The following is a 23977-nucleotide window of genomic DNA, read 5'->3' on the forward strand; positions in this document are numbered from 1 at the left end:
GTACTTCAACTTTACTCAAGTACAAGATCTGAGTACTTCTACTTTACTCAAGTACAAGGTCTGAGTACTTCTACTTTTACTCAAGTACAAGACCTGAGTACTTCTACTTTACTCAAGTACAAGACCTGAGTACTTCTACTTTTACTCAAGTACAAGATCTGAGTACTTCTACTTTTACTCAAGTACAAGACCTGAGTACTTCTACTTTTACTCAAGTACAAGACCTGAGTACTTCTACTTTTACTCAAGTACAAGACCTGAGTACTTCTACTTTACTCAAGTACAAGACCTGAGTACTTCTACTTTTACTCAAGAACAAGATCTGAGTACTTCTACTTTACTCAAGAACAAGATCTGAGTACTTCTACTTTACTCAAGTACAAGATCTGAGTACTTCTACTTTTACTCAAGTACAAGACCTGAGTACTTCTACTTTTACTCAAGTACAAGACCTGAGTACTTCTACTTTTACTCAAGTACAAGACCTGAGTACTTCTACTTTACTCAAGTACAAGACCTGAGTACTTCTACTTTACTCAAGTACAAGATCTGAGTACTTCTACTTTTACTCAAGTACAAGACCTGAGTACTTCTACTTTTACTCAAGTACAAGACCTGAGTACTTCTACTTTTACTCAAGTACAAGACCTGAGTACTTCTACTTTACTCAAGTACAAGATCTGAGTACTTCTACTTTTACTCAAGAACAAGATCTGAGTACTTCTACTTTACTCAAGTACAAGATCTGAGTACTTCTACTCCCTCTGTTTTTGTTCTGCAATGCGAGTGGAACTCTGATGTGATTCAAGCAGATGTTTTAGGACATTATATTTGGACGTGCAGGAATGCAGCAAAGATCTTTCCAACATTTGATGCTTTTTTTAAATTCACTCTGATGTGATTATGTCAGACAGCGGGGAAAAAAATCCAGATAACAAGGACTCAGTTACCCATGGACCCCTCGTAGTTCTCCGACTCGGTTCCCAGGAAGCTGTTGACTTTCTTCACGGCGGCCATCTGCACCTCCAGGTCGGCCAGGTTCCTCACCACCCAGTTCAGGTAGTTAGTGACCTGAGGAGGGACACACAAAGGATCCAGTCCATTGTTAACAGGACACACACACACACACACACACACACACACACACACACACACACACACACACACACACACACACACACACACACACACACACACACACACACACACACACACACACACACACACACCAGAAGGGCTTTATGATACCTGTGTGCACATGTAACTTATTTACCTTTGACCCATTTAAATGCATCTTAAATTGACTTCTTACATTAAATCCTAAGTAGACCATCCTCACAGATGTATTAAGTGCAGGTTTAATGTGAGTATGTACAATATTACCACTACTATGAGCTGAGATAAGAAGATTTCGAAAGGTTTAAACGAGTGATGAAGTTTTAATTCTTGGTGTTTTTGTTTTATAACACAATATAATTGGTTGCTGCCTTTATTCGACGTGCAAAAGCACAGAAAAAGCACAGGAAAAATGTGCGTTTTTGGTGTGAAAGTACTCACAACAGTTCAGAAAAACAAATATTACCGTGCAAAACAATCACACAGAAAATATGACCCTGGTGTGATAAGGCCTTTTAACACGAGTTCATTTAAACTACAAACGATTGCATGTTGGGAAATGCTATGAAAACAACAACAAATATACATACACAGAGGACAGAATGGCACAGACTGAAGGGATCAGGTGCTTCAGTAGCACACACACTGACAGACGTTCAGAGGACTCACAGTGAGGGCGTAGGTGAGCCCGAGGCCAACGAGGGCCCCGTGATGGAGGTTGTAATGTGAGCTCCAGATTGAAGCTCCTGCAGCCGTCAGCACGATCACGGCTCCCAGGTAGTCCTGAAGAAGAGAGGAAATGCTCACTCAGAGACACAGAATAACCCAGAATCTACATCATCGAAAACAAAGAAAAGATGAATGCTTCTTCGTATTCATCCAGCCGGACTGAATGAGACACTTCTGTAGGGAACATATAAAGGAACTCCTCACCGTTCGGACCTCCAGCCAGCGGTTGGCGGCAGACAGGAACAGGTAGGCTGTGTTGTTGGTGTCCGTCAGCTCCAACATGCGCTGCTTAAAACGAGCCTCGTGTCTGAAAAAACACCAAAACATTTACAGAAGGAACTACATATAACCCTCCATTCTTATAGTCAACCAAATAAAAGTAGTTTGGGTTACATTTGGCTGATTTTTCTTTTGTTTTAGTCTTCAATCGCTTGTTTTAAAGCCTTGTGGATGTAAAAAGGGCTTTAACACAAACATTAAAAAGGGCTGCTTTTTAGGGTTTTACCTTTCCCATAGGTTTCAGTGCATGTAAATGGTCTCAAAGGGTTAAAATCCCCAAATCCATCCCCTTTTTAGACACAAACTCACACGTTTTAGAATTTTAGAAAAGGATATACACATAATACAAAGACCAGAATATAAAAAGGCAAACAGGAAATAAGGGGAGGTCTACAGCAGAGATGTTTAGGGTATTTCAACAATGCATTCAAGTGGTGTGTTCAAGAGCTTAACGTTGTGATGGGGAAGCAACATGGACACTGCAAAAAGGATCACAAATTTCACTTTGCTCCATATATCTGCAAAATATTTACATAGTGAAGGCACATTTTAGTTGATTTTCCAACTGGCTTTTCCAACTTGATGGCTGTTCACAAGACTTTAACCAGTTGGGAGCTCCCTTCTCCAGTACTTCCTACATGACAGGAAGGCAGCACAGATGCCCTGTCTTGCAGTGCTCACCAAATGTGCGTCAGTGCTTTAAAATTCAATAGTTTCTACATCCTTTTCACCAAGCGTTATGAAAACCATGCCAGTATTCTTCCCATTATCGCACCGACAAACCATAGCCAAAGACATGACCTTCTCTCCCGGGTAAGGAACAAAAAGGGAGCATCGTATCTTCAGGTTTTATTATTGCCTGCCATCCCGCACTCATAAATCACCGCCATCTGAATCGGACTGGGTTTGGAGGCAGACCACAGGATAATGATGATAGATCCCATGAGTGCCAAGAAACTGTCCCAACAACAGATTCATGTTTCTGTATGTGTGTGTGTGTGTGTGTGGGGGGGGGGGTGGTAGTCCTAAGGGAGGGGAGGAGGAGCGTGAGAGCTGTTTAATGTTGGATTACACCGACGATGGGAAAGAGGGTGAAGACAGAAATACAAAGAGACGAATAAAACAACAACACTGACATTCTGCTACTGCAGGAAGCACTGCTCAATCTATACTCCTGCTTCATCACTTACACATGTGCTTCTGATGCATTACTCATTTTTATTATGGGCTGCATTCCTCCAAAGTGCTTTATAGGTGTGGCCGAAGAACATCAACATCAATTCAGTTTCTTCTTCATGGACGTTTTGAAATGTTGGTCATGAGGAGCTGAGGGCTGCTGTAAACAGAATTAATCCCCAATTTTGGATCAAAAAAGTACATCTACCTACATATATTTAGGGATACGTTTATGGACTTATAATATATAATATTAAATATGAAAGTTAGGACAGAATAGACGTGAAGAAAAGGCGTCATCACGCACAAACAAAAGGGTCTACAGCTGAAGTGCACCTAGCGCAAACAGGATGTTATTAATGAAGGGTGTGTGTGTGTGTGTGTGTGTGTGTGTGTGTGTGTGTGTGTGTGTGTGTGTGTGTGTGTGTGTGTGTGTGTGTGTGTGTGTGTGTGTGTGTGTGTGTGTCAGTAGTACCTGAATGCTCTGATGGTGGTCAGACCCTCAGCGGTCTCAGAGAAGTGGCAGAGCAGAGGAAGCTGAGTGGAGTCATCGAGGTCCTGCAGGTCCCTGAGCGAGAGAGGGATTCAATATGTATTTGAGGTTGTATTACATATTTTCATATTAAATAAGGTAAAGTATATACTTGTATATGTATGGGAATGTATTACACATGTACCTGTTGTTGTAGTTTATTGTTAATATACATAAATGGGGACCTTAAGAGTCCTTATCCACGAATAAGGTTGGATATATTTGGTTTATTCTGAAGAGGAATATGAGATCTTTATCAGTCCCAGCAAGAAGATGTCTTTCCCTGCATCTCACTTGAGTCTAAAAGTGGTTTGAGTATTAAAAATTACACTTTTAATACAACCAACACACTGAGGACTCACTTGGAGGCCACCCTGAAGTACTTCTGGATGAAGTAGAAGGCGACGGCCAGAGGAACCAGAGCGATGAGGAAGGCCGGCGTGATGGAGGAGATGACGCCGATGGCCGACAGACAGAGCAGCGTGGACCTAGTCAGAGACTCCAGAGTGGGAGGGATGTGCTGGGAGGAGAGGAGACACAGTGAGAGGGGATTCAGATATTCTGGAAGTAATGGAGGTATCTCAACCTTACCTGATCTATGATGTTGGTGTCGGCGGAGAATCTGTTGATGATCTGCCCCAGAGGAGTGATGTCAAAGAACCTGAGGAGATATCATATCTAAATATTAGATGCTGTTTAATGCCTAATTCTAATGCCACTCAAACCATACTGTAGATCCTATATTTACTCTATTTAATATTCCACACCTTCACACTGATTGAACATATTATATTCTGCTTTGTATTTTGTTTTTGTTTATAAAACACACATAGAGCGATAGTTATAGTGATATATATAAGGTAAAATAAAAACATTAAAAAAATATGTGTGTGTGTGTGTGTGTGTGTGTGTGTGTGTGTGTGTGTGTGTGTGTGTGTGTGTGTGTGTGTGTGTGTGTGTGTGTGTGCGTGCGTGTGCGTGTGTGTGTGTGTCACCTGATGGGGGCGTGGATGATCTTGTTGAGCAGGTTGTGGTGCAGGTTGGTGGCCGCAGAGAGACCCAGGAACTCCACGGTGAGCGAGGTGATGAGGCACAGCATGATGCCCGCCGCACACAGGATGATGAACACCGGCAGGTAGTACGAGTCGATCTGAGACACACACACACACACACACACACACACACACACACACACACACACACACACACACACACACACACACACACACACACACACACACACACACACACACACACACACACACACACACACACACACACACACACACACACACACACACACACACACACACATTTAGTGAGGCAACACACATTGAGCTAAACTCTAAAGAGCGTGCATCAGAGGTTTGGTACCTCGGCGTCGGGGTCTGCAGGTGTGGTGGCGTTGGTGAAGTTGCTGCTGCTGCTGAAAGCGTCCGTGATGTTGGATGCGTTCACGGCGCTCGCTCCCGCTACAGACGTGGCGTTGGTTTTGGAGGAAGTCCAGATGGCCAGCCAGTAATCGATGGCCACTATGACGGAGTGTTTGAGGAGCTTAGAGGAGACCATGAGGAAGACCATGAAGAAACCTCCGGAGGACAGGTAGCACCAGCACACCTGAGGGGAGGAGGACGGTACAACGGGAGGATCAATGGGGGGAAGACTCAGGAATGCTGTGCTTGCTTTTTTCCGTTTAGCATCATTTTAATAGGAATTCCTTCTAATGCTTTGTTTAAGTGGCATCAGTATTATTATCAGCATCTTACTGACATTTTATCGACCAAATTATCCATGTTTTAATTTAAAAACTAATCAATACTCTGATTTATTTTGAACTATGTCAACTCTCTTACACACGAAGCAGATATTTTATCTCATTTTGATCAAAATATTCCCTTTTTAACAATAAAATAATCCTTATCTACTTTCTATCTTCTTCTAAGACTTCTTAACTTGTGTGTCTCTATCCTGTATTTCTTGGTCATATTTGTCACGTTTACCTCATCTGTGTGATTTTGCTTTCAGTTAAGAAGCATATGTCAGGATATGTGCTTTATAAATACATTTGACCTGTGTGCAATCGAGCAAGTGTGCATGAATAAAGACCCCCTTTTATCGGTAATGTTAGGTTACTAAAGCCTAATAAAAAAGGGTATCATATCTTACTACCTAGTCAACTAGCTAGATTAGGTAGTGTTAGTCTCCTTTGGGATATTAAAAGATGATAATCAGGAGCTCAGTTTGGATGGATTACCCTCCAGGGGATCTTTGATCTTCTGTTGGTGGTTGTAGACATGTTGTCATCGTCTTCCTCCTCCTCTTCCTCCACTGAAGGGACGAAAAACAGGTATTAGGTATGAAATATGAGCCAATAAAACACTTAATATTTGTCTTTTTTAACAAGTTTACCTCTCAAGTTACATCTAACTTCATGTGTTTTGAAAAGGAAGTGTAGAAATTGACGAATGAGGACTTAGTTAAACTGTGAGTCCGTTACCTTCGTCCTCATCGTCCATTTGGTTTTTGGCCTCTCTGGAGTAGAACGCCCTCCTCAGAGTTTTCCTCTCCAGGGTTGTTTGGCTGTCCTGCTGGATGTCCTGCATAAAGACACAACATAATGAACATGAAATTAAAAACAGAAAGAAGCCATACCTCTGAGGCTGTTTGCATCGTTGAATAGACTCAATGCTGGTGCTTTTATTTAGAAGAACCGTGCTGAAACCTGAGGTCAATGTAGCCATATAGTTACTTTTTGGAGCTTTTATTTTGAATAAAAAACTAGCCTCTCCTGGAGCTTCCTTTTAAAGTTAAGTAACTCCTAAAGGCTTTTATTTTGAAAATCATGCCTCAGCCTGAGCTTCCTGTTTGTGCACAGAAACTCTGTGGGAATTGTATTTCGAAAAACAAGCCTCATCCTGAAAGTTCTGCAAGTATGCAGTTCCTCTATGGGGCTTATATTGGGCTTATATTTGAAAACCAAGAGAAAACCTGAGCTTCCTGTAACAAAACAGTTACTTTATGGAGCTTTTATTTTGAAAAACATGGGAAAAGATGAGCTTCCTGTAACGGAACAGTTACTTTTTGGAGCTTTTATTTTGGTAATGCCTCCAGTTTGAATGTGTAGTTTTGGAGATCATGATGGGAAGTTAAATCGAGTGTAAGTAAGGTGTCAGGTGACCTTCTCCAGGCCGTGGTCCTGTCGGTTCATCAGCGTCTTCCAGTGATCGTAGAGCTCGATGTCGTGGGTCTGGATGTCCTTCAGTGTTCCCTCTCTCAGCACAGAGCCGTCCTTCATGGCTATGATCTGGACCACACACACACACACACACACACACTTTCAAAAGCCATACAATCTCTGAGTGTATCAACACTGCTGTATGCTGTTGATATTCGTACCCAGTCAGCGTGTATGAGGTACTGCAGTTTGTGAGTCACCAGGACCACGGTGCGTTTGTCGTCCTGCAGGAACTTGAGGATCCCCTCCTGCATCAGGTGATCGCTGAGGTGGATGTCCAGCGCCGAGAAGGGATCGTCCTGCGAGACACAAGAGACACAGATAAACAAAGTGTGGTAATCTCTGAGTCAATCCTGAGATCAGATATGAGCAGCATGAACAAAGTGAATTAAAGCAAACACTCCCTCCTCATTATACGTTAGAGTGATGTGTGTGTTCAAGAATGACTCTGAGAGCTTTTTAATGGGATGTATGCCTGATAAGGAATTAAAGCTGGAGGTGGCAACGGGAAATAATCTGAAAGATAAACACATGACGGCAGGACACCTCCTCCTCCCTGAGGCCGACGGGTTTTATCATACAAATAATCATAAAGACATGTAGGATGAAGACAGGGCGTTACTGCGGCTACATTAATCTAATTAATCTGCTGCATCAGAAATAACAATAATGGGGATGAAAATCTGACAATGACCCTCAATATAAACAATAAAGACTCCTTTCTTCCGATGTGAAATGGACAAAGTCAAACTGTATATACAGACGTTTGTATATGTAATGTTTTGTATATTTCTTTGGAGGTTTATCTCACCAAGAAGACGATGTTGGTGTTCTGGTAGAGCGCTCTGGCCACACAGATCCTCTGTCTCTGACCTCCACTCAGGTTGATGCCCTGAGTTACAGAAAACACACAAAATGTCAGTATATTTCCAAAATAAAGTAACATTTAATGAGTCAAATGAATAAAATGGTGACTGTGGGAGTTGATAGCAGCAGCTGTATTGTTGCTTTTTGGAGCTTTTATTTTGAAAAGCAATCGCCATCTGGAGTTTACAGTGCAGAACCTCTAAAGGGCTTTTATTTTGAAAATATGCCTCTTCCTCAGTTTGCTGTAAAGATACAGTAACTGTTCAAGCCTTTTATTTAGATACTTTTCCTGAACAGATAAAGAGATAAAGTAACACTACAGGCTCTTATTTTGAAAATAATCCTGTAAGAATGTGGCCAGTATTCTGAAATTATTTGCATTATTTAGAAAAACAAGGCTTGTCTGAACATGGGCTTTTATTTTGAAACGGTGAGCGTTTGTGTGTCCTTATGGGATATTATTCCATAAAAAGGGGGGGGGGGGGATAATGTGCCTACCCTCTCCCCAATCTCAGTTTGGTCTCCAAAGGGCAGCAGATCGATATCAGGCTGCAGAGAGCAGGCGTCTATCACCGTCTTGTACCTGAAACACACGTCAAACACCATCAGAGAGGAACTGTAGAGGTCATTTTAAGAATGACCATCCTGTGTCTCTTGCTTGTACCTCTGTTTGTTGAACGGACTTCCGAAGGTGATGTTTTCCTCCACTGTGGCGTTGAGCAGCCAGGACTTCTGGGTAGCGTAGGCCACAGAGTACCTGTTCTTGCTAGGTGCATCAAGGGAAATGGAGGCAAAGAGACCAGTTAGAACTACAAGTCGTGTGTTCTTAAAGTCTTAGAGAGCACGAGTACTGATCTGGGTTCAAGGCTTTTAAGTGACAGTAATGACAGTTTCTAAACAGGATAATGACACACTCCTTCCCTTTTAGGAGGAGAATGGCACTTAAAGGGTACAACACCATGCATATATGAATTAAATTAAAGACATTACAGTCAATTAGATGCAATGATTTGTCTTTTCAAAGCCTATAAACTTTGTACTATTGCATATACAGTGGGGCAAAAAAGTATTTAGTCAGCCACCAATTGTGCAAGTTCTCCAATTTAAAAAGATGAGAGAGGCCTGTAATTTCTATCATAGGTACACTTCAACTATGAGAGACAGAATGAGAAAAAAGAATCCAGGAAATCACATTGTAGGATTTTTAAAGAATTTATTGGTAAATTCCTCGGTAAAATAAGTATTTGGTCACCTACAAACAAGCAAGATTTCTGGCTCTCACAGACCTGTAACTTCTTCTTTAAGAGGCTCCTCTGTCCTCCACTCGTTACCTGTATTAATGGCACCTTTTTGAACTTGTTATCAGTATAAAAGACACCTGTCCACAACCTCAAACAGTCATACTCCAAACTCCACTATGGCCAAGACCAAAGAGCTGTCAAAGGAGACCAGAGACAAAATTGTAGACCTGCACCAGGCTGGGAAAACTGAATCTGCAATAGGTAAGCAGCTTGGTGTGAAGAAATCAACTGTGGGAGCAATTATTAGAAAATGGAAGACATACAAGACCACTGCTAATCTCCCTCCATCTGGGGCTCCACGCAAGATCTCACCCCGTGGGGTCAAAATGATCACAAGAACGGTGAGCAAAAATCCCAGAACCACACGGGGGACCTAGTGAATGACCTGCAGAGAGCTGGGACCAAAGTAACAGAGGCTACCATCAGTAACACACTACGCCGCCAGGGACTTAAATCCTGCAGTTCCAGACGTGTCCCCCTGCTTAAGCCAGTACATGTCCAGGCCCGTCTGAAGTTTGCTAGAGGGCATTTGGATGATCCAGAAGAGGATTGGGAGAATGTCATATGGTCAGATGAAACCAAAATAGAACTTTTTGGTAAAAACTCAACTCGTCGTGTTTGGAGGAGAAAGAATGCAGAGTTGCTTCCAAAGAACACCATACCTACTGTGAAGCATGGGGGTGGAAACATCATGCTTTGGGGCTGTTTTTCTGCAAAGGGACCAGGACGACTGATCCGTGTAAAGGAAAGAATGAATGGGGCCATGTATCGTGAGATTTTGAGTGAAAACCTCCTTCCATCAGCAAGGGCACTGAAGATGAAGCGTGGCTGGGTCTTTCAGCATGACAATGATCCCAAACACACCGCCAGGGCAATGAAGGAGTGGCTTCGTAAGAAGCATTTCAAGGTCCTGGAGTGGCCTAGCCAGTCTCCAGATCTCAACCCCATAGAAAATCTTTGGAGGGAGTTGAAAGTCCGTGTTGCCCAGCGACAGCCCCAAAACATCACTGCTTTAGAGGAGATCTGCATGGAGGAATGGGCCAAAATACCAGCAACAGTGTGTGAAACCTTGTGAAGACTTACAGAAAACGTTTGACCTCTGTCATTGCCAACAAAGGGTATATAACAAAGTATTGAGATGAACTTTTGTTATTGACCAAATACTTATTTTCCACAATCATTTGAAAATAAATTCATTAAAAATCCTACAATGTGATTTTCTGGATTTTTATTTCTCATTCTGTCTCTCATAGTTGAGGTATACCTATGATAAAAATTACAGGCCTCTCTCATCTTTTTAAATGGGAGAACTTGCACAATTGGTGGCTGACTAAATACTTTTTTGCCCCACTGTATGTTGTTAAACTGACCAGTGTTTCCTTCTTCTGCTGAATCTTTGTGCTTCTTCAGTTGCAAGTGAACACTATTTACCACATTTTCATTAAATCCAATTCACAATTCAGCCTTTCTATATCGATTTCCTGCTTTAAACGTTGCCTAAAACCTTTTGACTTCAGATCAGTGCTCCTGTTCTCTGCAGCTTTATAAAGCCCGAACACAGAGGAGGGGAACGAGGGGAAGGATTACGTCAAACTCCACCGCAACATGAGGAATGTTTTGTCAGAAAGGAGAGATAAATATGGATCATGGATCGGAGTTAATGATGAGCTGCAAACCACCACCCGCCTGATCAACAATAACACTGATAACACAAACAACAACATCAACAAGAGCAACAACACAACAGCGAAACAACAACAATAAACTGAAGCACTTTGCTGGGACTCTGCTGAGCTTTTTCCCTCTACCTTTTGTGTAAGTGTGTGGTGTGTGTGTGTGTGTGTGTGTGTGTGTGTGTGTGTGTGTGTGTCTTAATGAAAAATAAAAATAATGTGTTTAAAGGTCAAGAATCATTATAGATATGCAATAATGTGCATTAATAAAACATCTTGTTTGTTTGTTTGTTTGTTTAGGGAACAACGACTCCCAGCATTGAAAGCAAAAACCATACTGGGAACAGACAGCACAAAACCAAAACTGCAAACAGCAACACAACGATAATGAGCTGGAGATGAGGGTACTTATATATAGAGGCTGAGGCAGCTGATCCTGAACACACACATATAAGAAGATAGTGCTAGTAGACCTAGATACATTCACTAGAAAAACGTCGGAGTCAGATGGAGTCAGATGGAGTCATTTGGAGTCATTAGGAGTCATTAGGAGTCAGTTGGAATCATTAGGAGTCAGATGGAGTCATTAGGAGTCAGTTGGAGTCATTAGGAGTCAGTTGGAGTCAGATGGAGTCAGATGGAGTCATTTGGATTCAGATGGAGTCAGATGGAGTCAGTTGGAGTCAGTTGGAGTCAGTTGGAGTCAGATGGAGTCAGATGGAGTCATTTGGAATCATTAGGAGTCAGATGGAGTCATTTGGAGTCATTAGGACTCAGTTGGAGTCAGATGGAGTCATTTGGACTCAATTGGAGTCATTTTGAGTCAGATGGAGTCAGTTGGACACAGTTGGAGTCAGATGGAGTCAGTTGGAGTCATTTGGAGTCAGTTGGACACAGTTGGAGTCAGATGGAGTCAGTTGGAGTCATTTGGAGTCAGTTGGACACAGTTGGAGTCAGATGGAGTCAGATGGAGTCAGATGGACACAGTTGGAGTCAGGTGGAGTCAGATGGACACAGTTGGAGTCAGATGGAGTCAGATGGAGTCAGGTGGAGTCAGGTGGAGTCAGGTGGAGTCATTTGGAGTCAGATGGAGTCAGTAAAGCGCTTTGAGGGGTCAAGGAGACCTGATAAAGCTATATCATATGTGTGTGTCCATGAACAACACAGCCTGAAATACTGCACAGCTTTGAGTGCAGCAGAACCAGTACTTTCTCCTGAGAGAGGCCGGGGTAAGGATGAAGAATGGAGTGAAATCATATGACAGAAAAATAAAAAGCAGAGGTAAACGAGGGGGTCAGAGGTCACTTCAGATCTGAAACAGGAAGAGGAAGGGCTACCTCTGGATGTCTTCGTCACTCTCCTCTGCCCCTGACCAACTGTCAAAGTCACGTGATTGTGTTAGAGTGAGATCTACTGAGTGTGTACTTGTGTTTATGAGTGGGAAATATGGCAATAGAAAGACAAGAGGACAGAGAGAGAGAGACAGCAGAGAGGACGAAACAAACGTTCTGTTAATAACAACAAACATGGAGAGAGAGAGAGGACAGAGGGAGGGAAGAGGCGGACGTGTTTTCCCACCAGATAATGAAGACATGGGCCAAATGTTAAATGGATTAACCTTCCCGCCCGGAGAAGACGAGGAGTGGAAGTGATGCGGTCACTGTCTGTCGGCCATTATTAGGTTTGTGGTATCCTCTTCCATGTCTCATATTCTATGACTGCGAGTGCGTGTGTGATAATTAAAGGATTGAATATATTCAGAAGGCCGAAACAGAATGACGCAAAGTTAGATTTCTGAGACGTGTGCACTAGGGTTAGGGTTAATTAATTATGTGTGTTGTATATTTTAAATGGGTTGTGTTTGAATTTTTTTAATGAATTTGAACCTGTATGTAAAGCCTCTGAGTAATTTGGAAAGCACTCCATAAATAAAATGTATTGTTATTATAATTATTTATTATTCTTTCATAAAAATAACATATATAATATATATTATTATTAATAATATATATTATATATATTATTAATAATAATATTATTAATAATATTATTATTAATAATAATATTATTAATAATATATATTATTATTAATAATATTATTATTATTAATAATATATATTATATATATTATTAATAATAATATTATTAATAATAATATTATTAATAATATTATTATTAATAATATATATTATTATTAATAATATTATTAATATTATATATTATTTTTATTTTATTCATATTCTTTTCTTAATTTATCAACATTACTGTCATTTTTTATTTTATTTATAACAATTAATCAATTAGTGAACTAATCAATTGTTGCTGTAGTTTACCCAAAGTGTTCCTACAGATTTGCAGCTACTTCAATCTTAATTCGAACCTAAATCTGTATGTTTTCATCCCTTCTGGGTTTATTTTTGACTATTAAGTCTTCCAGTGACTATTAAACCCTCAACAGATAAAACTACTTAATGTTTGTTTTCTCATCGTCTGTTTTAGGCGATCATTCTGCTTTCCACGGCTTGCCATTCAGGTGATTTAAGCTTCTCACACGTTACATAAATCAGTGTAAAACGGACGAATGGATGAAGAGTGAATATGAGTGTTTGCAGTCTGTGTGAGGGGTTGTGTTTTGTGAAAAGAAGGGACCGGAGAGAAAGTACCTGATGTTCCCCTCGTGGGCCATCTCATAATCAGGCAGCCTGATATGGCAAGAGAGCAGGGGGTGAAGAGAAAGAAACACACACACACACACAGTCACACACACAGTCACACACACAGAGGTGCACACACACACCCAGACAAAGGTTAGTGAGCCGCCCTTGAGGCTACAGGTTCTCCTTTATTTTGCATTTACTTCAAAATATGTTATATAAGACGGACTGGATGTGTGCTGCATGTACTAATGTGCATCCTTATAACATTAAGAATGTTGTTCTGCTGCACCATGCACAGTACTCTGCAGATGTAGACCTGTAGATGTAGTGGTAGTGACATTTGAAAAGAACGAATGGCTTCAAAGGAACCGGAAAGATATGGAGATATCACTGGAAACACAAACAGCGTGACACAGTTTTGAATCGGAAAATAAATTCAATTCTGTACATTTTAGGAGGAAATACTTGGTCGACTTGGCCAACATTATACTGTGTAATACCTGGGATGTAAATCTAAATGGCTACTGAAGTGAATTTACCACATGTTTGAGCAGCTGTGAATGCAAATGGTTAATGTCATGGTACTCTTTTCCAGAAAGCATGAAAAGGTAACTGGATTTAAGTCATTCAAACTAGCAAAATACATGTTTCTTTAAGTCTTACTTGCTCCAGTAGACTCTCCCGTCGGTGGTCTGCATCTCCCCGAGCATGGCCAGCAGCAGGGAGGATTTCCCACAACCCACCTGGCCCACAATCATGGTCAGCTGACCTGAGGAGGCAGAACAAGGATAAGAACTGTATGATTACACAGATATTAAACAGTGTGTCTCGAGCCTCAAACATCCATATTTCTTCAATATATTTTCACTTCTTTACTTTCTAATGCAATTTTTGGGAGGTTAAACAAGTTAAATGACTGAGTTTGTCTTGAACCCATATGATGACTTGACAAATGCACTTTGGGAATGTGAGAATGATTTGACTTAAAAGTGAAGTCAGAAACATTTGAGTAACCCTGCTGCAGAGGAACACTAATGGTTCTTCCCTACCTGTGGGGATGCAGATGTTGATGTCTGACAGCGTGTCCAGGTTGCTTCCCCAGGTGAAGAAGCCATTGCTCACCTGAAGGAAACAGGAGGAGGAGACAATCAATGCACTGTACATATTCAATTTTACATTCCCTTTAGTCTTATTCTGTTTCACACGTTCATAGTTTACTTACTCCTGCTTTTTTACTTGCACAATTGTGTCATTTGCACTATTTTGGCATTGAGAAGTCTTTGCCAACAACTAGCTATTGTTCATATGACAATAAAGCTTCAATTTGCATTCTTCCAAAGATGATCAAGGATATAAAGTATTTTCCTCTGCAGTGGAAGTCTCTCTCTTATTGTGCAACCCAGGACTACGTGCTGTTTTCTTGTTATGCGCAGACCCACATGACTTCATGTCCTGACCCGGGGTTTCAGAAAGAAGCCTCCCCTTTGAGTTCACTGGTGTGAAAGCTGCTGCTCTGACACCGTGACGGACACACGCTGCGCTCATGGTATGTGGGACTGACGACAGCATGTGACGCATTTCTCAGGTTCTGGAGAGTTCATCACAACGTACACGGACAAATAAACCGGCCTTACACAAGAGGAGCAGGTGCTTTAGGTTTGTTTTTTAGTCAGTAAAGGCTGAAGACTCACATTAAACCCAGGAGTACTGAGGTTACATGTTCAATATTTGTCACAAGATCATACAATACCAAGACCTACATGTAAAGAGTGAGACATGGGACACGTCTCCATGCTTTAATGTTCAGAAAGCTCTTTATTTTTCTCATACTGCCTGTGCTGCAGCACCTCTTTTCACCCTCTGTCTGAAACCAGAGCCCAGTCTGATTTGAGCTTTTGAAGACCATTTTCATGCACTAAAATCTACAGAATGCAGGAATGAAAAATTAGAACATCAGAGGAAAATACATCCTTTACGCTGACGACACCCAGATTTATATTTCCAACATAAAGAAAAGTCCCCATAAGCAAGGAATGCATCTACTTAGCCTGTTTGACAGCCAAAAGGAGGAGGTAAACAAATCTAAATATTTATTAATAAACATTGACAGGTCAGATACTTGCTCCAACATGGAAAATAACTGTGGATTCTCGTGACAGAAAATAGGGATTTTTATCCAACGGAGGCAAATAAAAGTTGTTGTTGTTTTTTATTTACTATATGGATGCAAATAGCTTCCCATGTATGAAGCTCGAGTCTGTATATAGTCCACCATCTTTATGAGCGACTCACAGCATTAAATCTCCAGGGGAAATAGATCACAACATGGTCTTCATATCTGATCCCCGTTCAGTGATCTATCACCCTGCTTCCTGCTGTTTACATTCCTCCCATCTGTTGCATTTATTTTTTTATTTGATGTTTATTTTAACTAGACTAGAGGCTAGCCCCCCCTTTAAGCTTCTCTTCCACTGCTCATTACTTCTCGTAACACATATCCCAAAAGACATCTTAGAGATACAAAAAAAGAGGTTTTTGTAGGGAACTCTGAGAAAGATGCTGAAAACTTATATTTTAATTTGAGTTTTTTGTAGTTTAGACGTAAGGGAGGAGAGCGTTAGTCCGTCAGATCTGATGCGTTATTTAGTTTACAACGTTTCCTGAGCACAAATACCCACATGCATGTTACAATGTCGAATTCAAGGTACGATTTCCTTAAACAAAGGGATTTATTAAGAGCTGAACCTCTCTAATAACCACCAGGCATCAGCATCATGCCTTAAAATCATTCAACAAATTAAACAAGTTCATAGATCTGTGTCACGGCTACTAAGAAAAAAGGGGAAGCAAGATCAGATATTATCAGAAGGAGTCCAAAGGGAGCGGAAGTAGAGTAAAATGGGGAGTGAAACGTGCAAATAATGAATCATACATGTGTGGGGTCCCCGCCGCTGGATCACAGAACATTTACCCAAGTGAAGAATCTAAGAACCAGCCAGAAATGGTCCTGATGAGTTCTGTTCTCAAGCGATTTTTGCCCCATTTTACCCAATTTTCACATCAACACATTTAGTGTGTATAAAGTTGATTTGAATTTTGCAAAAGCGTGAGATCAGGACATGCCAGACACATACCCCTGATATTGTGACTCATAAATTGATTTCCTGTGCCTCTAAAACCTGCTTGGATGAGCAGACGTCACACAAATCAAAGTTGAGAGACATTTTTAACCCTGAAATTCACTGTGCATAATGACATCATCTGGTTGCACTACCGTTCTTATTTGCACAGCGCCAGAAAGAGAACATCTTGGCTCCTGAGAAGACAAATCTTAATGCCACAGAATAGCATTTTACTTTAGATAGATGGGATAATGAATCTGGTGCCATAGCATTAAAAACAATCGCAATTTTGTGAGCCGTGGAGGAAGCTAGCTGGAGAAAAACTACTTTTTTTGGTGAGGTGTGTGTGGAAAAACTGAAGTCCTACAAACCCATACATCACATGTTGGGATCAAAATGAACAAATCGTAGCACATTGGTTACAAAAAGTGGATGAAAGGGGTTAAAGCAGCTTATTATTGGTCATAAGTACTATCACATATGTATGTAATGCTTGGGTATTGACACACTTTGCCTATGTAATGCATAAGAAACTACATCTAACCCTTTTCTCCGTCCCTCGTCTTAATGAAGCGACCAGCGTCTGCTCAGTCGATGAGACAGGAAGAGCAGCGCTGAGAAAAAATCGGACTCATTCACAGGGCCCTTTGAGGGGTTAGCTAATTCTCGTGTGAATCCTACACTTCCTGTTAAGACAGAGTGCGCGCGCACACACACACACACACACACACATACACACACGCACACACATGATTCCACGCACCCAGAACTGACCCATGGATGTACAAACACACGAGATATGAACCAGCTGTTGACGATTAAGTAAATGGTGGTATTAGGGAGCAGCTCCTACGTGTCTCTGGAAGTGTGACAGCTAACGACCCTCGACTATCATTAATTGCCTCATGCACGAGCTGGTTTTGTAATTAGTACAGTACATAGCCGTAAACCTAGTGTCAGATTAACACAAATGTACAATTTTACAGACTTTTCTTGCTTTATTTCTTGTTAAATCTTGTTTAAAACACACCTGGAAGTGTTCATATGTAGCTATACAGGATTCAGCCTGTGTAATTGCCTTTTAATTATGACTAAGTTGCATAAAAAGGTAAACATCTGTGTCATAAAGTGGGCTTTTTTGTGATATTATCCAGTGTCTAGAAGTGCAGACTTGTCAAGAGGATTTTCTATTGTACAACTAGGAGGCAAGAAATGGAAGCAATTTAAGACTATTATTGTCTTCATACATAACCATGTTTTGCTTGGGGAATTAAAATCTGGATGAAAACCACCTGCTTCTTCTAAAAAACCTGTTATTTTGAGGCTTAAAGTGATTAAAAATGAGCCATGCTTTTACATTCTCTCATGTTTGTCCTTCGGTGAACCGCCTTCTCTCCTTCTGTTAAACTGGCATCTCTTCCCTCTGTATACTAAACCTGTCTTTCCCCCGGGTCTCCTTAAACTTTATCAGTATGCCGGGGTCGTTAAAGTGCCAGGAGAGCTGCTGAATGGTCCACCTCACAGTCTCACAGAGAGAGTCGGACATAGAGACACCGTTTTCTACTTGTAGAGGGCTGGTTCTCCTTCCCTGTGAAGAGCTAAGGCCCTGTGTCCTCGTGGTGTCTCTTGCTGGTTTCATCAAGTTGGTTTAATGTCTCGATATCTTGACACCACTTCTATAAAGACAGACTTGCCTCTTATTCACCTATCTGTGCTGCTTCACACCACGCAACACCACCTGTGGATGCTTGCTCTCACACTTTGAATCAACCAGCTTTACTGGTCAGTTTGACCGCCGTAGAGCGAGGGGGATGATCCGAGTACGGCGTTGCAACTCAAACACTCACCAGCAGAAACACCCAGTGTCTGCCTGGCTGATCTCCTTCATTTATTGGTCTTTGTTATGATCGTTTCCACCTGAAACTCAGACCCAAACACTAACTTTTCTTCCACTTTATCTACAGTGGCGTTACCGGCAGTTTTCTGAGAAGTAAAGATGGCGAAGAGCCTCGAAAACTACCTTTTCTTGGAGTAGGAGAAAGCAGGATGTGACAGCTCTCTCCTCATTTACACTACTGAAGAAAGACAGTCAGACTATGGGGACACGGGGAAAGGGAGCGGAAGTATATGGTAGTTATGTCCTTAATCTGTATCTTTACCCCGGCCCCCCCCCCCTTTAACCATTCCCCCAAATCGTGCTCTTTGACCCTGACCTTCACCGCCACATCCTCCGTCTCAGTGGGTCTCAATTGTCGCCGGGTCGGCTGCTCGTAGTTGTCCATCTGGTAGCGCATCGGCTGCTTCCTGTTGATGGCTTTGGTCTTCAGGGGGACATTAAAACCGAGAGAGGGAGAGGGAGAATTCTGAAGTTAGCAATAAATATTAAACCGAACACTTTCCTGCATCCGCTTCGGTTCCTCGGGGAGAGGAAATGGTGCGGGGGTTCCCTCTGAGAGGGAGGATTTTAACCCCAAAGGTTCAAATCCCACTGCTCACACCATCATCCAGACACAGTGTACACACACCCACACACACCCACACACACACACACACACACACACATCATGTACATCAGAGGCCCTGCACTGCATGTGCTGTTTTAGTCAGTCTCAGGGTCACTCCTGAGGAAGAAGCTAGGGTTTGGGATTAGGATGTGCAGGAGCAAATACAAATGGTGGTTTTGTGGAGTGATGCAGAGAAAACTAAAGGCACGGGTGTTTTAGAGTGGCTTCATTTGATTACCTTTTATGAATATATTAATATTACCATTATTATCGTTGTGTTTTTTAACCCAAAAACCCTATTCTTTGTTCTCTAGCTTTCAATGGAACGTGGTATTTATTCAGATCCTTATTTCATTAAACAGCATCTATAAAAAAGTCTGGCTGCTTTCTTTGCACAATATGAGCCCTTTATTACCACCCTCTGTTTTAAAAATGGGGATGAATGTTTGATTTATTTATTTACCTTTGTAACGCAGCAGATATTTAAGGTGTCGTCTGTAAATTGCACGAGTCTCAGACCTACGCTGTGGGAAATCTTTGCAGCAAATGTGCGTTTTTAAAGAGTTAGACTTCCTTTTTCTGCAGATAAACAGGTGCTTGGTTTGAACCAACAGACCTAATCTTCAAATAAAACAGTCCTTCTTTAAATTGAAGTATCCCCTAACTCCTAGGACACTGAAATATTGAGTGTTTGGTTTTTAAAGCGTCCCATATTTATTGCGTTTTGATCGTCTGTGTTATTTCTACTGTCGCTCCTGTAACCATTTATCAAAAAGAGACTCCAGTACTTTTTGTAGATGCACATAGACATAGTTTTGCAAAGAATTCAAGGCTTATAAAAATAAATTCATGGTGGTTGTGCTTCATGTTTAACATTGGCTCCTGTACAGCTGTGTCTTTCATCTGAAACTGGTGTTTAAAAAACCATCTCCAGACCGTATCAAACCCACAATGTTCCCGTTAAATTCTGTTTCATGTTTCCTGTCGAGGATAATTGTCGTAGATTATCCCGGCTTCGTTAACACTCACCCCCCCAGTGTGTTTTTTTCCTGCTTCCATGGAAACAGACATGTCACCGTTCCTCCAGCTGTCGTCTCCGATTTCGTCACTCTGGAGAAACTCACCGAGCTTCTGCACACTGCCAACACACACACACACACACACACACACACACACACACACACACACACACACACACACACACACATTTCAGCGAGTATGATTGTGTATGTGACGACACAGATAGCACTAATCTCTGAGGAGGTTAGAGTTTCTCCTCCCTGCTGTCAGGTTTCCTCCGTGCTCCTTTAATTAGAGTCAACACATCCAGTTTGTATCACAGCATCTCTTCCTTTTTTAGCCTTGTCCAATTCCCCTTCTCACACACACACACACACACACACACACCTGACGAGAGCCTTCACAGCAAATCTGACCACAGTGGAGAGCAGGAAGAGAGGAGTGACCAGGATGTGGAACAGCGCCAGAGCAGCGAAGGCCTCATGAGGAGTGGGGCCGCTTTTATTCAGGAAGTGATGCATCACAAACGTCTGCGAGACAAGAGTTAAAGTTCAGAAACACTTGTTGGTGTTCACATTTCATATTATAGTTGAAGAAAGCAGAAGCAAGCAGGACAAAGGAGTTAAATTTGGGAAGTAATTGTCTTTTTTTGGGGTAAAAGTGACTTACCGAGAGAACGGCAGCAATGGGGATCGCAGGCGTTCATGAAGACTGCAGAGAGGGAGAATATTTTTATTGCATTGTGCTTAAAAAAAGACTTAATCAATAAAAAGTATATGCATAATAAAATAAAAACGATATAAATAATATATATTTAATTATAGAAAAGCAAAACATCTCTTAAAATAAAATAAATATAATAAAAAATAATATTAAAGTAAATTAATTTCATGCTTAGAAAAGCAGAAAACTGTCATAATAAATAAATAAAATATATAAAAAATGTAATATAATATAATATTGTGAAATAAAATATAATAAAAGATAATACAAATATATATATTAATGTATATTGTGCTAAGAAATAGTCATAAATCCCCAAAAATGAGTGAATAATGAATAACATTGTGAATTGTAACAGTATCTAGGTGGAGGATTCAGTCGGTTTTCCTCTTTCTGCACTGCATTTTATGTGTTATCTGTGAGGTTTGTGTAATTGTGACACTTCCTACTCTACAGGATGTGAATACTTCTTCCCCCGCCGATCATGCGTTTCGTAACTGATCCTGATCGAAGACTTTGGAGTCTATTTTCTGCATTTAGCATGATTCAATCTCAGGTGTCTGTTTCCGTCTTACTGGACATGGAGGTGTAGAAGGCGAAGGTCTTGAGGCTGGTGAGCTCCTTCCCTCTGGTGTCCTCCACGCTGTCGCAGAAGATATTCTCCCAGGCGTAAAGCTTCAACAACTTTATACCCTTTAGGATCTCCGAGGTCTTCTTCAGACGATCTGTAGAGTGCTCCTGAAAGCAGAGGATGATATAGTCACAAAGGGCTGTGAAATATTGGATTTACATCAAGAAGTCTGCAGGAAATAAGATGCATTTTTTAAAACAAACACAGCTATGTAAGCCTGCTGCTCACCAGTGAGCTTTTCTGTGTGTCTGCCAGCTTTGTAGCTATGAGGTACTGGACGGGGGCCAGCAGGACGATAACAGACGCTCCAACCAGAGCACTGCTGCCCAGCAAGTAGTAGAGCAGGATCACTCCCATGATGATCTGCAGAGAGAGGAGGGAACAGAAAATATAGGGTAAGAGTTTGGCTGTGTAGCTCACCTGTGTAAGAGGTGATATTAGGGGAAAATAACCCAGATTTTGAACACTTACAAGAAAAACACTTAAGTATTCCTTTAGTTATTTTATATTATAGACATGAATTATTCCTTGAGGTTAAGGTCTCAAATATTAAGGTTTTTTTGGGTGAATATAACCATTATAAGTAAGACATTTCCCCCCTCCCAAAGTTCCTTACATTTATGTCAAGGATCATTGCAACAATTGCTTGGAGAATTTCATTTCTTGTCAAAAATAAATGTAGGATTTATCCAACAACGCCACAGACACAGTATACATGCCCCTGTCCTCCACCAGTCATTCCCTCTGATTCCCAGTGTGTAGCAGTGCCCAGGGAGTCAGAACCCTGTGATGCTGGGTTAGAGGTAAGCTCAGACACCCAGGTTAGGTTGTGTAATGTTGGACGACAAAGGAGACCCTTAGTGAAGTACCATGTTATGACTCTGAGTTAAAGGCAAGTCCACACCAAAGCCTGTTCACCCTGTAGACATTCAGATTCTCCCTGATGTAGGTGAGCTGCAGAGGAAACACCCTTCCCTCGCACGGTGGTTTGAGGAAGTGTCGGAGGTCGGGGAGTAAAGTCTTTTCTATGGGACATTAAAATTAGATGGAGGTCCTGTTACCTGCACAGGCATGGCCCACAGGTTGGGGCAGAGGAAGAGGAACCACATCAGCTGGTTGGTCTCTATAGCGACCAGGTTGTTGATCTGCCCGAGCGTCATCTCCCCCATCGACATGTTGGAGGTGGACAGACGCAGGATCTTGTTGTAAATCATCGCCTAAGGGAACGAACATAAACAAATATATAATTACAGTTATGGATGTGATACTGCATCCCTGTACGGTGTTCTGTAGGTTTCGGTGCATGTAAATGGTCTGCAAAGTTCCAGAACACGGTGACATCACCACGGAACACTCGTGCTTCTTTTTGCTAGCGCTCCACAGATTGTACGTGATAGGCTAAGGGGGCGGGACATCAGAGCCGAGCAGCTAACCAATCAAAGCAGACTGGGCTCTGGTTTCAGACAGAGGGTGAACAGAGGTGCTGCAGCACAGACAGTATGAGAAACATAAAGAGATTTCTGAACATTAAAGCATGGAGACATGTCCCAGGAGAGACACTACATACTGATATACACCTGAACATCAGCAGGAGAGGACTCTTTAAAGTAGAGACACTACATACTGATATACACCTGAACATCAGCAGGAGAGGACTCTTTAAAGTAGAGACTCTACATACTGATATACACCTGAACATCAGCAGGAGAGGACTCTTTAAAGTAGAGACACTACATACTGATATACACCTGAACATCAGCAGGAGAGGACTCTTTAAAGTAGAGACACTACATACTGATATACACCTGAACATCAGCAGGAGAGGACTCTTTAAAGTAGAGACACTACATATTGATATACACCTGAACATCAACAGGAGAGGACTCTTTAAAGTAGAGACTCTACATACTGATATACACCTGAACATCAGCAGGAGAGGACTCTTTAAAGTAGAGACACTACATACTGATATACACCTGAACATCAGCAGGAGAGGACTCTTTAAAGTAGAGACTCTACATACTGATATACACCTGAACATCAGCAGGAGAGGACTCTTTAAAGTAGAGACACTACATACTGATATACACCTGAACATCAGCAGGAGAGGACTCTTTAAAGTAGAGACACTACATACTGATATACACCTGAACATCAGCAGGAGAGGACTCTTTAAAGTAGAGACTCTACATACTGATATACACCTGAACATCAGCAGGAGAGGACTCTTTAAAGTAGAGACACTACATACTGATATACACCTGAACATCAGCAGGAGAGGACTCTTTAAAGTAGAGACTCTACATACTGATATACACCTGAACATCAGCAGGAGAGGACTCTTTAAAGTAGAGACACTACATACTGATATACACCTGAACATCAGCAGGAGAGGACTCTTTAAAGTAGAGA

The 23977-nt window shown here is 41.4% G+C and overlaps 1 protein-coding gene across 1 annotated transcript in view; it reads right to left on the minus strand.

Annotated features, from left to right (window-relative positions):
- abcc9 (ATP-binding cassette, sub-family C (CFTR/MRP), member 9) overlaps positions 1–23977 on the minus strand; it is a 43631-nt gene that overhangs the window by 11626 nt on the left and 8028 nt on the right. Inside the window, 27 exon segments of the mRNA XM_063905710.1 lie at positions 951–1071; positions 1786–1899; positions 2050–2152; positions 3776–3868; positions 4195–4352; positions 4424–4493; positions 4828–4982; positions 5207–5449; positions 6087–6160; positions 6330–6429; positions 7011–7136; positions 7229–7366; positions 7879–7959; positions 8433–8517; positions 8599–8700; positions 12246–12284; positions 13572–13610; positions 14229–14334; positions 14615–14687; positions 18901–19008; positions 20221–20329; positions 20599–20741; positions 20881–20907; positions 20909–20922; positions 21510–21672; positions 21794–21928; positions 22627–22782. Coding sequence (XP_063761780.1) covers positions 951–1071; positions 1786–1899; positions 2050–2152; positions 3776–3868; positions 4195–4352; positions 4424–4493; positions 4828–4982; positions 5207–5449; positions 6087–6160; positions 6330–6429; positions 7011–7136; positions 7229–7366; positions 7879–7959; positions 8433–8517; positions 8599–8700; positions 12246–12284; positions 13572–13610; positions 14229–14334; positions 14615–14687; positions 18901–19008; positions 20221–20329; positions 20599–20741; positions 20881–20907; positions 20909–20922; positions 21510–21672; positions 21794–21928; positions 22627–22782 — 2875 coding nt within the window.

The sequence above is a fragment of the Eleginops maclovinus genome, chromosome 17, assembly GCF_036324505.1.
Source record: "Eleginops maclovinus isolate JMC-PN-2008 ecotype Puerto Natales chromosome 17, JC_Emac_rtc_rv5, whole genome shotgun sequence".
In the NCBI taxonomy this organism is placed as follows: domain Eukaryota; kingdom Metazoa; phylum Chordata; class Actinopteri; order Perciformes; family Eleginopidae; genus Eleginops; species Eleginops maclovinus.